Source organism: Chelonoidis abingdonii, chromosome 13 (genome assembly GCF_003597395.2).
Source record: "Chelonoidis abingdonii isolate Lonesome George chromosome 13, CheloAbing_2.0, whole genome shotgun sequence".
Lineage (NCBI taxonomy): Eukaryota > Metazoa > Chordata > Testudines > Testudinidae > Chelonoidis > Chelonoidis abingdonii.
The window spans coordinates 19,794,880-19,809,135 of record NC_133781.1 but is presented as its reverse complement, the minus strand read 5'-3'; the positions used below and the strand labels follow the sequence as shown (position 1 = coordinate 19,809,135).

Sequence of the window (14,256 nt, the reverse complement as noted above, 5' to 3'; positions counted from 1 at the left end):
AATCTGGAATTATGTTTGCTCAGTTCCCAACTACTGTGCTGACACAGGGAGCTATAAACAGAGGAAGAAATACCTTTGCATCCAAATGCAAGTGACTATACAAATAAGAAACATGTCAGAAAAAGAGAAAAGTAAACAATAAAGGCTGAAAGTGCAGGGGATTCCCAGAAAACACTGGCCGTAGGAGAGGAATTGTTCTACCCAGTTCTGATGTCCTGGAAACTTCCTGTGCATCACTGGTTGGAGGAATAAATGGAAAAGGCCTCGCTATCAGAACACATCTCTCAGTCCTGTATCAGCGAAGGGCCGTTGGCTACAGTATATTCCTCCAGCAACTTATCTAATGAGACCTGTGGTAACAAGGGTTTTACCAGGTGTAAGCACAGAGCCAGCTAAGCTCTTCTACCAAAAGTCAACACAGAACTCACCCACAATAACCGAACAGTCAGGCCTGCGTGCACATGCCCCTGGGTAATACAATCAGGGGGCAATTTTCAGAAGAGGTGATATCAGGTGGTTAGATGTCTACGTGTCATACAATGCATCCCAAAACTAGGCATTACATTGTTTGCAGCTACATCACTTGGAGTGAAAAATCAGAGACTGAGTGAAGATCCCTTTGAAAGCTGGGACCTCAGTGTACCAGAGGAGAAGAACATGGCAGCATCTTCTCCTCTTAAAGACTAGCTATGGGGACTAGATATGTGTATCATGGAGAGACACCTCTTGCCTTCAGGGACTAGGACATATGAGACAATGGGTTAGAGATTCCGAAATTAGTCTACTTTGGATTCACAGGATAGTTGCCACAGCATCCACTGGAGAGAGAGGAGCATTCGTTATGAGCCGACCTCTCTAAGGGAGTGGGAATAAAACCTTCTTTCATGCCTGCAGTGGCGCTGACCCTTGCTGTGTGAACCCCAAAGTCTGTTGGCCCTGGGCAACATTGCTGGGATTGCTGCTCTGGACTAAAACTGAGGCGCTCTGAAAGTTCCCTTGACAGGAATAGCGCAAGCAATGCAAGCATCAGTGCATGGCCCTCCGGTTAGCTCAGCCTTTGGTCTCTGGTTGAAATTTCCTGCAAGGGGTACCAGTTGGGATGGATCTGATCCAAAGCCCCAGATCCAAGCACTCTAGACTTTTGGGGACGTCTGCACTGGAACTTTACAGCTTGGGTTCATCCCTGGGTTTTTTGTGATGTATCCGCCAGGAAGGTGGGTCGAGGCTACCAAACTGCTGTGAGATACTGTAGCACGGATCCACCATCACTATTGGTCTGAGGAAGAGCCGAAGTCATGATCTAAAAAAAGGAAGCTGGAGCATGCTGCAAGAGAACTAAAATCCCAAAATCCAAGAGCTTGTTGTTCACTTTCAGTAAGGCCCCTTTACATTGACTGTAAATGAGAGTCAGGCCACAAGCCTCTTGCCCTTTCCATCCAAGCAGTTCTGAATGCCCTAGGGAGGTTTTCGGTAGGAGGAGCTGCCACTGACTCACAGGGCTACCATGCCTGTATGGAAGTTACCCACAAAGCAGAGATTCACCATGGGAATGGAGCACTACCAGGCCTGATCAGAGCAGAGGTTTAGCAGTAAGCATTAGATTGGGACAATATGTATACTTGCATGTACCAAACCTAACGTGATAAGCACCAGTGAATGGTGCCAGATTGACAGGCCCCGGAGGTCTCTCTGCAGGCACAGTCCAGTTACAGCAGAAGCAGGTGTAGACTGAGTTGTGCCATACTGTCCTGCCAGTGGGTCCGACCAGGAGAAGCCACCACTAAGGATAGGAGGTAGTTCAGCCTCCGTGGCCCATGAAATACACAGCCTCTTACTGAGACAGCCAACAAGAGCATTATTGTGTGCTGGTTGGGGGATTGGTTTGGGTTTTTTTACAATGAGGACACCTGCTCACTGGGACATGGCTAATTCCCATCAGCTTCATTTCATGTAAGCCCCCAAACAGCCATCGCATGAGGTCAGCTTTTATGTCCACCAGCCTGGGTTGAATTCAAAACCAGCAACACAGAGGCATAAGGCTCCCTATCTCCCTCACCAACCAGGGCTCCAACACTCGCTAACGCAAAAAGGAAGCACCATTGAACAGCAATTGGTAAAAACGTAGCCAGGCCTGGCAAGCAACTGAGCAAGGGTCAAGGCTAATCACACGGTTCATGGTAAAAAAAAAAATCCCTTCTGCAAGGCTATGAGAGCAGGAGAAGACTGTGCTAATGAAGTCTCCATGCTGACCCTTTCCCTCCAGGGAGTGTCTAGCTAGCCTCTGTGCAACCCCGAATGGGCCCCGCTCACCTGCTCATGGTATTCAATCCCCATGCTTAGGGTGTTGATCAGAATGGCAATCATGATCCCCCGGCCAAAGTACTTGCTGTCCACAATCTTCTGGAACGTCTCACAAACCACTTTCCAGAAAGCCAAGATTTGGCTGGTTTTCCTGCCTTTGGTTTTCCCTCGTTGAGGGTCCCTCTGGTCGCTGTAGTGGGCATCCTGGGTGAATTCATATACCTCCTCGCTGTCCGAGTCCGCCATCTCATTGTCCATGAGCTCCAGGTCACGGGCCAGAGTCTTGATGCAGTAGGGACAGCTGTCTGGATTGCAGGAACCACTGTCCAGTTTCCCACACTGGCTAGAAATCTTGCAAGAACTTTGACAGGCACCTAAAACACAAATAAGCTGAGGTAAGAGGAGTCTGTTCCAGGATTGCTGGGTCAAGAAAGCTAAGGGTTCAAATGAAGGGAACTCCTCATTCATTTTATTACCATATGACACACTCTGCCTAGCTCCTCCTTATACAGGCTGATTGGAGTCTGCTTGGTCCCTAAGGCTGAATGAAGGCCAGACAGACGTTATATTCTTGCTGCTTGTCACAGCACTGGCCCTTTAAGAGGGAAAAGGCCAGGGCAGCTGTGGCTAGTCAGCTGATCCCCAGCTGGGTCACGCTGAGAGTTAGTCTGAAAAGGGGCAGAGCGTGCTCGCTACATACTGCCTGAGACTAGGGAGACAGGTCAGACAGGAGACCTGGGTAGTGGGAGCAGGAGCAGCAGGAAGTTCCCTGGGAGTGGCTGCTGTTGTCCCCTGGGAGGGGAGCAGTGGGAACCTGAGGGGAAAGGGTGTCCAGAGAGAGAGCACTGGGAGGCAGTCCTCAGTGAACAGAGCACGGGAGAATCCTGTCATAGGCCCTAAAGCAGGAGGAATTGAGAGGCAAAGGGGAAAGTCCCCTGGGAGCTATAAAGCTGGCTGGGCAGAGGAGTTGTGTTTGTGTGTTTTTTGCCTATATTTGAGAAATAAAACTGCCTGGAAAAGAGACTCTGGGTGTGGCAAGGAGTCCTTTGTGGGCTGCGGACAAGCCAGCACCCTACACATCCATAAAAGCGCAGAGCTTCTTCAAGATCCCAGCGCCACTCTGCTTTCTCACTAACAATATTATTAATTCCGAGTTCCACCCGCAATTGGAGCTGGACCACATCTGTTGGCCAAAACATGCAAAATCAGTGACACCAGAACATTTCATGAATTCGTGTCAGTTTTGCCCACTTGTTTGTGTCAAAAAACAACAAAAATTCGAAAAATGTTGAAACATTCAGTCTTAGTTTGAAATTTTCTTCACATTTTTTGAAAAAAAGCCCAAACTGGGCATGGAATTGGAATGAAACATTTCCTTGTGGGGAGAATGAAACATTTAGTTTGACACAAAATAAACTTTTTTTTAACGTTTTGATTCACCAAAACTGTTGAAATATTTTGTTTTTGATGGGACCCACTATGAAATTTCGTATTGATTTTTCAGAATCGCCAGGGAACCAAAAAAAACCCTGTTATTCGCTTATCTCTACCCACTCGCCTTTTCTTATCCTTGATCTGTGGGGGCAGGATCCAGCTCAGGAACTGTCCTTTGGAAATGTTTAGAAAGCTCATAGCGAGCATTACAGCACATAAATAAATAACAAGGCCTGATACCTGTTCTGAGCCTCTCCCTATGTCAGAGATGATTCTCTTATAAACCCCAGTTGCTTAGATTTCCCCAACCCTTATACTGCATGTCCCAAGCGGGTTAAAGAGGGTCATGCAGAAACATTATACTCCAAGTATCTTCCCTTTATATACTAAGTGGTTTTCTGCTGCCCGCAGTGAGATATGTTCACCAGCCAAGGGATTCTTACCACCTCATTATACCTTTGGCTATTAGGGCTAACAGAAAGTAATCAGCTCCCCCAGTACCTGGAGCGTTAGGTGTCGTAATTAGAGACAGTGAATAAGCCAGAGAGCTACTTTCATACTCCTGCTGTTTGCTGATACTTCAGAATTACCAGCTTCCCCCTAAACATATGATTCTCAAATCGTTCCTCATAATGGCAGCTCCCAGCTGACAGATGGTTCCTTTGCTTGACAGTACAGGCAGGATATGCTCCTATCAGATCTGCCTGCAAGTGGAATGGGAAGATACCTCTGCAAATGCATGCCTGACACAGCCACGATATCACCATCCAGGTTAGGTGAAATAAAAATCTACCTCTCCCGCCCTCTCCCCAAAACCTTTGCTCATTTTCAGAGCCCAAATCACTTGTCGGGTTCTGGAATGGCTGGAAAATTGTGTCCACTTCACACACAAGCTTCTAGTCAGGAGGGCGAACTGGAAAGGTTAAAACAGAGCAAAAGGCCTTTTTTTATTTTTTTTAACTGTGATACAAAGTGGACATGACAGAAAGCTTCGCCTAGAAGGACTTCCAGCCCCCAGCGGCTGAGAGAGTTTGAACAAGATTTGACAATGTTCCCAAACTCTGGGACGTAAAGGGGGAAGGAGTGTCATACAGAGAAGGTCTTAGACTGCAGTTCAGGAGACCTTGGTTCAGTTTCTGGCTCTACCGCAGACTTCTGGCAAGATTCTGAGCAGTCACTTAGGGCCTGATTTTCAAACATGCTGAGCCTTGGCAGTTGTCACTGCCTTGAATTAGAGTTGTAGGTGATCAGAAGCTCTGAAAAATCAGGCCCAGAATCTCTCTGAGGCTCGGTTCCCCCTCTGTAAAACAGGGATAACCACACTCACGGGTGCGTTATGAGGATAAAGTCTTTCCAATCTGCGAGGCACTCAGATACTGCAGTAATGGAGAGCAATATAAACACCTAGAGAGACAGCTATCCAAACCCAAACCAAACACCAAAGCGTGGGCAGTACAGCCAGCACTGAGGGCAATGTTCTGCTTAGAGATGGGCCAGTTGAGATCCAGATCTGCACTTTGCGCCTTGGGCCCAGCGCTTTGGGCAAGTTGAGATCCAGATCTGCACTTTGCGCCCTGGGCCCGGCTCTAGTCTGATTAGGAAATGCTGTGGTCAATGGGACTGGGGAGATGAGCCAGGCAAGACAGATTCTTAAGAATAACACAGATTTCCTGGTCGTCCATTGCCCTAGTGGCACAAAGCTGGGAAGCAGGGACTTCCACTCAGGTTCTGAACTCGAGATGCATTTTGCGAGCGGGAAGATTCTGACTTGGCCTTACCTGGAAAGCCAGCTCCTGTATCTGTACTGTGGACTGAAAAGAATCCTGGAAAGATTCAGTGGAAAGAAAAAACAATTAAGACTTAAGTCTTATTTCTGGAATGCAACCAAAGGCTGACCCCCAGCACTCACCAGTACTCTGGGTCTCCAGAAGCTTGTGCATGGTGCTGTATGGCCCAGGAGGGATATTAAGGTTGGTTAGCATGCTGGCCCCAGGGTTCACTGTAGAATCTGCCACGTTTTTCTCTTTCAGCATCTCATGGGAGGTGCTTGGGTGTACGGTGGGATACACCTTCCTGCCAACCACATTCTTGGGGAGCCCCTCTGTGCTTGGTAAACTCAAGCCAGGCTGAGGGAGGGATGACCTGCAGTGGATGGGCTCAAAGTGGCAATCTGCATGGTAGATGCTGTGCACGGACTCTGTGTTGCTGGCAGCAGCGTTAGAGGCAGGATGGGGATTAGATGTTGTGGGAGGAAGCATGAGCCTGTTGGTGCCATTGTGGAGTGAGCTGGTTTCCACATCGCTGATCTCAGGGCTGGCACGTGGTGCCCGCAGGTTCCCATTACCCAAGTGGTAGTGGTGGTGATGGTGGTGGTGGTGGTGAATCAGATGGTGTACTGATGACCTTTTCCTCTGCCGATGTCTGCATGGCTGCCTCTCGGCCCCACTCTTATTCCTCGGGTTGGAGAGGAGACCCATTTTGAACCCTGCCTCTCTATAGCCTTTGACCAGCTGTTTGCTGGCCTTACGGGCAACGTAAACCAGATATTTGAGAAGTTCATCATAGCAGCTACCCGGCTCCGAAAAACTGGCCAACGTGCTGGCATTGGATAGGTAGCGGACCCGCTGCTCTTTCATCAGCTGGCTCTCTCGCTGCTTAGTCTCAGAGAACTGGGTGGCGATGACCACTAGACAGAGGTTGATCATGAAGAAGGAGCCCACCTAAAGGAGAACAGAAGATGCCATCAGTCCAAGAGAGAGGGTGGTGGGATATGTGTGCAATGACTATTGATAGCTGCTACCACAATGGAAACAAGGATCCCAAACAGGGATCAGAACCCATTGTTCTAGTCAGTAAAGCTGGCCAACATTTTTCAGACAAAAGCTCCCCCCCTCCCCCATAAATAAATAAATAAATAAATGCACATTTGGGTCTACCAAAACATTTTGCAAAGTTGTGCCTAATTTGCTGAATGGTTTTGGCTGGAAAAAAAAATAGTTGAAACACAACATTTTGATTTTTCTATTCAAAATGACTTGCATTTCAAATTTGCTTCAATTTTATTTTGGAACAAAAAAGTATAAAAAGTTAAAAACCTTTGAAAACAAAATATTTCATTTTGAATTGAACCAAATGGGTTTTACTTGACACAAAACATCTTGTTCTACATTTACATTTCTCTACAAAAATTGGAAAGTTTTGTTCTGGATCAACTAGAATAATGTTTTCCCCCAGTTTTTTTGGTTTGGCCACTGAACCAAGCAATCAGTTGTTCTCACGGCTCTTCTAGACACTGAACAAATAACACAGCTTGTCTCTGCCCCAGGTTGTTCAAAATCTAAGATAGGATATTGTGGACAGGTGAATAAAGAGGAACGTGTGTGTGTTAGTCGTAAAGGCGATCTCAGGAATTGCACATGGTCACTAGTTTAGCCAAAGACAGATCATGGTGGTTTGCAGGCATCACAGCAGAGATGGGTTTTAAGCAGGGATCTGAAAGAAGATAAAGTGGCAGCTTTGTGAAATCTGTTGGGGGAGGTTTTCCCCCAGCTTAAGGGAGGGGACAGGAGACAGTGTGATGGTGCTTGTGGGAAAAGCAGGCGATGGAGTTTGGCGTCATTGACAGAATAAATGGTGAGGTGGACGTGCAAGAAGAAATTACATTCGCAAGGTACGGCAGGCCCTTACAGAGGAGGAGCTTAAAGGTGAGAATAGAAGCAGCTTCTCCTCATTGAGGAGGAGGTGGTGGCAGCCAGCGGCAGGACACAAAAAGTGGGGGTGAGATGGCCTTGGATGTGGGCGTGTATGAACATGTTAGAGCAGTGGAGGCTGGACACATCTGACACTGACACACCATAGGCAAGGGCTAATATTTCAGCAAAGAGTAGAGATCTCACACTGACTCACTCACAGGGTGGGCGGCCTCCTGTCCTGTCTGCCCTGCAGGAGCATGCAGGAGACAGCCTCTCAGAATCCCCACTGCGGGGCCTCCCACGCCAGGTCTCCATGGGTGACGCCATATATCAAAGAGGAGGGAACGTTTATTTTGACTAAGACTTTGTTGTTTTTTTTAAATATCTGAGGTCCTCTTTGGTTTTGTTTTGTATTTTGTTTTATGTCTCAGCAGACACTGGTTGTAATTATCACAATTAGCTGAATTAGAATGAAAGCACTGAGCCCTTTTGATAGGAGGCTTTTTCTTCTGGCAGTGTGTGGGTGGCTTGTGAAATCTTTGTTAACCAGATTTATAGGGATATTGTTACTCAAGAGTATCAGCTGTCTGTAGCCAAGGATTTGATATTTTATTCCAAACTTGGGTTTCATTAGATTCTGTGTTGTGTAGATCATGGGCACTATTCCACCTTGATTAAAAAGAGCAACCAATGACTTCTCAGGGTACATCTAGACTACACGCCATATCGGCAGGTAGCGATCGATTTCTTGGGGATTGATATACTGCTTCTCATCTAGACACGATATATCGATCCCCGAAAGCACTCCCATGGACTCTGGAACTCCACCAGCGTGAACGGCAGTAGCGGAGTCGACAGGGGGAGCCGCGGACATCGATCCCGCGCCGTGAGGACAAGAGGTAAATCGATCTAAGATACTTCAACTTCAGCTACGCTATTCACATAGCTGAAGTTGCATATCTTAGATCAATCTCCCCCCCAGTGTAGACCAGCCCAAAGTCTTGCATTCTCCCCAGTCCCTCGTAATCCACAATAGCACAGGCTACCAATGCCTTGCTTTGCATTGCCTTTGGGATGCACAGAGCACAAGGATCTGTTGCAGAGCAGGAGGAACTATTGCTAATTAGGAACAGAAACCCTTAGAGGACTTGGAGAACTAGTGATAGATTAAACAAGCTTTAACCTCCAGGTCACCAGTTCAAATCCAGGACTGGGTTGGTAATGACTATGAATAAGCACAATGGTGTTCTGTGGCCAACGTGCAGTGATTTCGGGTGGTCTCAGTCCATGCCTAACAGGACAGGAGTCCACAACACAGAAGCCATCCCAGCTGGCAGTCTGAGCAGTCTCCAGAGACATGGGCCTCAACAGGTTGGGATTGAGGCTCAACCAGCAACTGAGCACAGGTGTTGTACTGAGGGCTTCAGCCTCCAGGACCACCAGTCTGACATTTTTCATCAAAGTGGAAGTGATGAGTGTTTTCTTGTGGGTGGAGCCTTTGATAGGCTCCCTGTACCCAAAGAGTTTGAGCAGGCCGACCCCTTACAGTGGCACGAAATTCACGTACTGTTTCATTTACATTTTTTTTAAATAAAAAGGCAAAGAGGAGGAGTCTATTGCAAAGCAGGAAGAAGGATGAGGAGGGTGACGTATTACTGAACAGGAGCAGGGGGACCCAGCGTAGAACAAGAGAACATATACTTATTTCCATTCATGTCTCCAGCAAAGTACAGCTAGATGTACAACTACAGCAGAAATTTACCCCCTGCGCAACATATTTCAATGTATGTAAAACTCATCTGCATGTCCTCCAGCGAGCTGGTTACCATCTCTCCCAGCCTGGATTAAGTGCTATATCCAACACCCTTCCTGCCCACTCCTCTTCCTAGTCACACCACTACATCCTTCCCTGTATGCCTGAGCAAAAGGCGTGCTACCCACAGGTGGGCTGAGAGATCACTCACGATGATCAGAAGGATGAAGTAGATGAAATTGTAGAAGGAGTGAGCATCCATGACGAAGTACATGATGTCCACCCAGCCCTCCAGCGTGATGACCTGAGAGAGGCAGGAGAAAGAACAATCAGCCCACTAGTCAACACCTCCATGGCCTAAGCTTTAATATGAAGTATAGGAAGAACAGCACTGGTGCCCTTCGCACTGGTCAGTGACAATTTGCACTGGCCGTGAACTACAGCTCAGAGGGCAAAATCCTGCTCCCTTAAAGTCAGCGGCAAAATTTCCAATTAACTTCAATGGAGCAGCATTTGCTGACCCAAGTTGTGCAGCTCTAAAGTAGAGTCATGCTGAGGAGAAGGACGTAGGTCAATGTAACACAGTACGTTCTCATCGCAGCTGAAATGGCCTTTTTCTTCTACCTCTTGAGCCAGATACTTGCTTACAGTGGCAACTTGCTCTCTGTCTCAAATACACTGGTATGTTTCACTGTGGATGAGCATAGTATAGAATAGTGGGATGGACTCATTGTTCTTACAAAGGTTCATACACCGTTTGTTAACCTGCTCATTTAATGCCACTCAAAGTGGTAATTGGAAACATACCTCATGTTAAAAAGCCTTATGGCAATCATGCTTCCAGGGTTCCAAGAGCTGACGATGCAAAGAAAAGTGATGCACAAACTGAGTTGGAAGGAAACTCTTGGGTGAAATTCACCATTGTGCACAGAACCTGCAGACCTGTATACCTCTTAAATCCCAGTTAATCCCTTAAATTGGATGTAAATGGTGCATAGACCTTCTACACAGGAGTGAATTTCACCCCAAGTGAGGCAGGCTTCTTCAGACTGGACATCAAATATCCTTCCTGGCAGCCTGTGGGACTCTCGCATTACTGCTCAAGAGCTTGCTGTGTATGAAATAGCCATAGGAGAACAAGTCTGATCGTGCAGATATTGGTGAACCTAGCACTGATCAAGGTAGATTTGACCTGACCTCCGAGTACTCACTCTCAGTGGGGGTGAGAATGGGAGCCCGCCCACCGTGCTTACCTGAAATATTGCGATCCATGCATATCCAATGTTGTCAAAGTTGATTGCTCCTTTGAAGGGGTTGTGCTCCCCAGCAGAACAGTTGGTGTAATACTGGTTCCAATTGACGCAGGAGGTGTTAGTGGTGTCGTTATAGGCGTAAAAGTCCAGGGTGCACTCCAGGCCTTCTTCCCTCCGTGTCGGGATACTGCGGCAGTAACGCATTCCATTCTCTCGAGGCTGGGAGCAGATGAAGGGATTTTCATCCTCATTCTCTGTCTGATAGTATTTTTCCAACTCTACCGTGTAGGGCCTTAAAGAGACCAGACAAGGTTGGGTTTTGCACAGTGACTAAAGGCAATCTGTCAAGATAACAACAACAGTAACAGTGCAGGTTTCTAACAACTTTTATCCAGGATCTCAAAGCATTTTACAAAACTATTTAATTCACCTTGCAGAAGCCCTCTGATGTGACTTCATATTATTACACCCATCTTGGGAAACTAAGGCCTGGTCTATCATTTAACCTAGCTACACTGCTAAGGGGCACGAAACATTCATATCCCTGAGCACCGTAGTTAAGCCGACCTAACTCCCGGTGTAGATGCGGCTAGGTCAGTGAAAGAAGTCTTCCCTCAACCTAGCTACCGCAGCCTGGAGGGGAGGATTAGCTAAACCCCTTCTATCAGCGTAGGAAGTGTCTACAGTATGGCGCTACCATAGCCCGGTTGCATTGATGTAACTGTGCCTCTGTAGTGTCTGTAGTGTAGACATGGCTTGGGGCAAAGACAGGCAAAGGGACTTGCCCAAGGTCACTCAGAGAGTCAGCGGCAGAGCCAGGAATAGCTCTCAGGGATCATGGCTCTTACTCTTCCGTTACAATCACTAGCATGCACAGCCTCTCTTCAGCTATTGAATGGCAAGGAAAAAAGAGAGAAGCAGAAAAAGAAATAAAGGAGATGGGGAGAGTGACAGAGGTAGTTTGGACACATTGAGTCAAATTTCACTGTTAGCTGCCATGGTGTAAATCTGGAGTGATACTGCTAATGTTATTGCAGAAAAGTAACTCCACCCAGATGATGGAAGAGAAAGCAGCATGTGGCCCACAAATTTTACATCCTTTATGAAGTTGTTGTCACTGAAGTCAGATGGGAATCAGTCAGTTAAGGCGAATTTATCTTCTGCCTTCCCAGAGTGTTGAGAACATCTGTGCAGCAGGAGAATTCATTGCTTGGATAGACTCCTTCACAAGGCAAGCATCACCCAAGGTTCCCTACACCCCCGTTAGCTCTCTTGTTCACTGCTCAAGGTGACCCTTCAATGTCAGACAAGCTGAAAATTCCCTCCAAAAGTCGTCTTGGAACAACAAGCAAGTCCAAATCACATGCTCCAGGGGAGACAAAACAGCTCTGTGGCCAGCTGGAAACTAGCTTATTCTTGCTCAATAAATGGCTATTTCCTTAATGCCACCTGGACTCCCACTAAAGTCTGCAAAGCTATTTTTAAGCCTAGTTCGGCCCAGTTAATTCCTGCAGAATTGTCTTTAATACCATCCAAAGCTTAGCTAAACCCCTGGAATTCTAGTTAAATTAAACAGCATCCAAACCAGTAGCTGCATTGGATTTACCCAACCGCAGATCAGTTCAGTTGCTCTATTACCCATTTACCTAAAGGACCTTTCCATGTTAATGAAACTCCAACCCGACTCCCAGAGAATGAAACCTACGAGAGATGTGACACAATGTTCTGAGCTGAAAGGGAGAGGACTGAGATTCTCCCATTACCTCTCGGCATGGATGTAACAACTTGATCAACTCCTGTAAGTTTACAGGCAAAATGATTCATGGGCTACCGACAAAGTTTCAGATCCTGTGTTTTGCATCTGAGAGAGATTTCCCGTCACTATAGAAACTCCAGCGTTCCCAAGTGATGGCAGGTAGGTTGACGGAAGCATTCTTCCATTGCCTTAGCTGTGTCTACACTGGGGCTCAGCCGGTGCAGCTATGGTGTTTGGGTTTGTGGAATTTTCAAGTCCCTGAGTTCCGTAGCTATTACGTAGACTAGACCAGAGAGAGAGAGACAGAAGTGAAAGGTAGCTGCTTCTGGGGCAGGACAGAGGTGAGTGTCAGACCTGAAGAGAGCAACCTGCCTGTGTGCAGTCTGTGACCACCTCTGTTCAAGGAAATGGGACTCGTGTACATTTGGTAAACACACACATTACGCTACGAAACTGCTGGAATCCAAGTCACCGATTTCGGCTCCCAATGCAGAATTGACCTGCAAGGCCTAAAACTGGCTTCCGCTCAGCAAAGAGGCAATATTACACTGATTTCGGTGAAGTCAATTTAATTTGCATGTTACCGTAGAACATGCAGGGCCTGATCCCGTCACCCTCACTCACGCTGAGTAACTGCGCCACTTGCAGAGGAAAGTAGTACCCAGCTTGAGTAACCTCCTGACTGCTTTAGGCTAGTTTCTGCTGATTTATGGATTTGAGTTTTTCATCCTGTTTACAAAAATTGCCAAGCCTGTTAAGCCAAGAGTAAACATGTGACTGGAGAGTGAGTGTGAAAAGCTCTTGGATTAGAAGAGCAACACAATACACCACAGAATGGGAAAATGGGCAGAGGGAGAGATGGCGTGAACCTCCCACCTGAGATCCCATTATCACAGATCTTCCCACAAAGAGGCATTGCCAGCTGGGATCCCTCAGCCACTACAGAAACATCAGGCCAATATCTCTCAGCTACAAATATTCCAGGTGCACGTGCTTATACCCACTAACATCCTTAGGGGCAGACAATCAGGGCTTGTCTATGCCAGTGCTTGTCAAAGAAGGGTCCAGGACCTGCTGTGGGGCTGCGAGCTGGTTTCAGTGGGTCTGCCAAGCAGGGCTGGCATTAGGCTTGCTGCGGTCCCCACATGAGGCTGAAGCTCAGGGCCCCAAGCCCCACCACCCAGGGCTGACGCTGAAGCCTTAGCAATTTAGCTTTGCGGGGCCCCCTGTGGTGGGGGGCCACAGGCAATTGCCCTGATTACTACTCCCCAACACTGGCCCTGGCTTTTATATGCATATATACAGTTGTTGGGGAACAGGTGGGCTGTGGAGGTTTTAAATAGCATGTGGGGGTGGGGGGGTTCAGAAAGAAAAAAGGGTGAGAACCCCTGTTCTACATTATGAGCACTATAGTGGCACAGATACGCTGCAGCAGCACTATAGTCTAGATGCTTCCTACAACAGAGGTAATCCACCTCCCAAAGCAGATTCCATTGACCTAGCCACATCTACACCAGGGGTTAGGTCAGCATAGCTATGACTCTCAGGGGTGTGAATACATAGCGGTAAGTATGTCAACCCAACTTATAAGTACAGACCAGACCTCAGTCTATATCCCTCAGCTACTTGGCCTATTAGAATGTCAAAAGGTTACAGTTAGCTGGGGATCCCCAGTCACTAATTTCCCAGTTAAGGTCCCTTCCCCAGTCTATCCATCTCATCTGTCCCTCAGGCACTAGCCTCCTGATACCAGCTGAGACTGGCTGTCTGTTTCTTCAGCCAGGTGGAATTCCTCAATCACTGATCTCCAGGCAGAAATATCTTACATTTACATTGTATTTCTGTAATCTGGGAAATTACTATTCCTTGCACTGCATCAGAATCAGAGGGTGAAATTCCCTCTAGACACATAGGTCACATTAACAGAGACGTACTGCAGATATCTATTTTAATGCCAGAGGTTTATTAGATTGATGAATTGTTAAGGTCATTCTTCACTGAGCTGAGAAAGCACCTGCCTCTGGAGCATTCTTTTCATGAAACCCATGAAGAAATTCAGTATCAGAG

The 14,256-nt window shown here is 47.1% G+C and overlaps 1 protein-coding gene across 1 annotated transcript in view; it reads right to left on the bottom strand.

Moving 5' to 3' along the window:
• CACNA1G (calcium voltage-gated channel subunit alpha1 G) overlaps positions 1-14,256 on the bottom strand; it is a 148,631-nt gene that overhangs the window by 116,183 nt on the left and 18,192 nt on the right. The window contains exons 5-8 of the mRNA XM_075071823.1: positions 10,434-10,725; positions 9,392-9,484; positions 5,645-6,455; positions 2,311-2,675 (exon numbers count right to left, since the gene is read on the bottom strand). Of these exons, the coding sequence (XP_074927924.1) occupies positions 2,311-2,675; positions 5,645-6,455; positions 9,392-9,484; positions 10,434-10,725 (1,561 nt within the window). The remainder of the gene's footprint in view (positions 1-2,310; positions 2,676-5,644; positions 6,456-9,391; positions 9,485-10,433; positions 10,726-14,256) is intronic.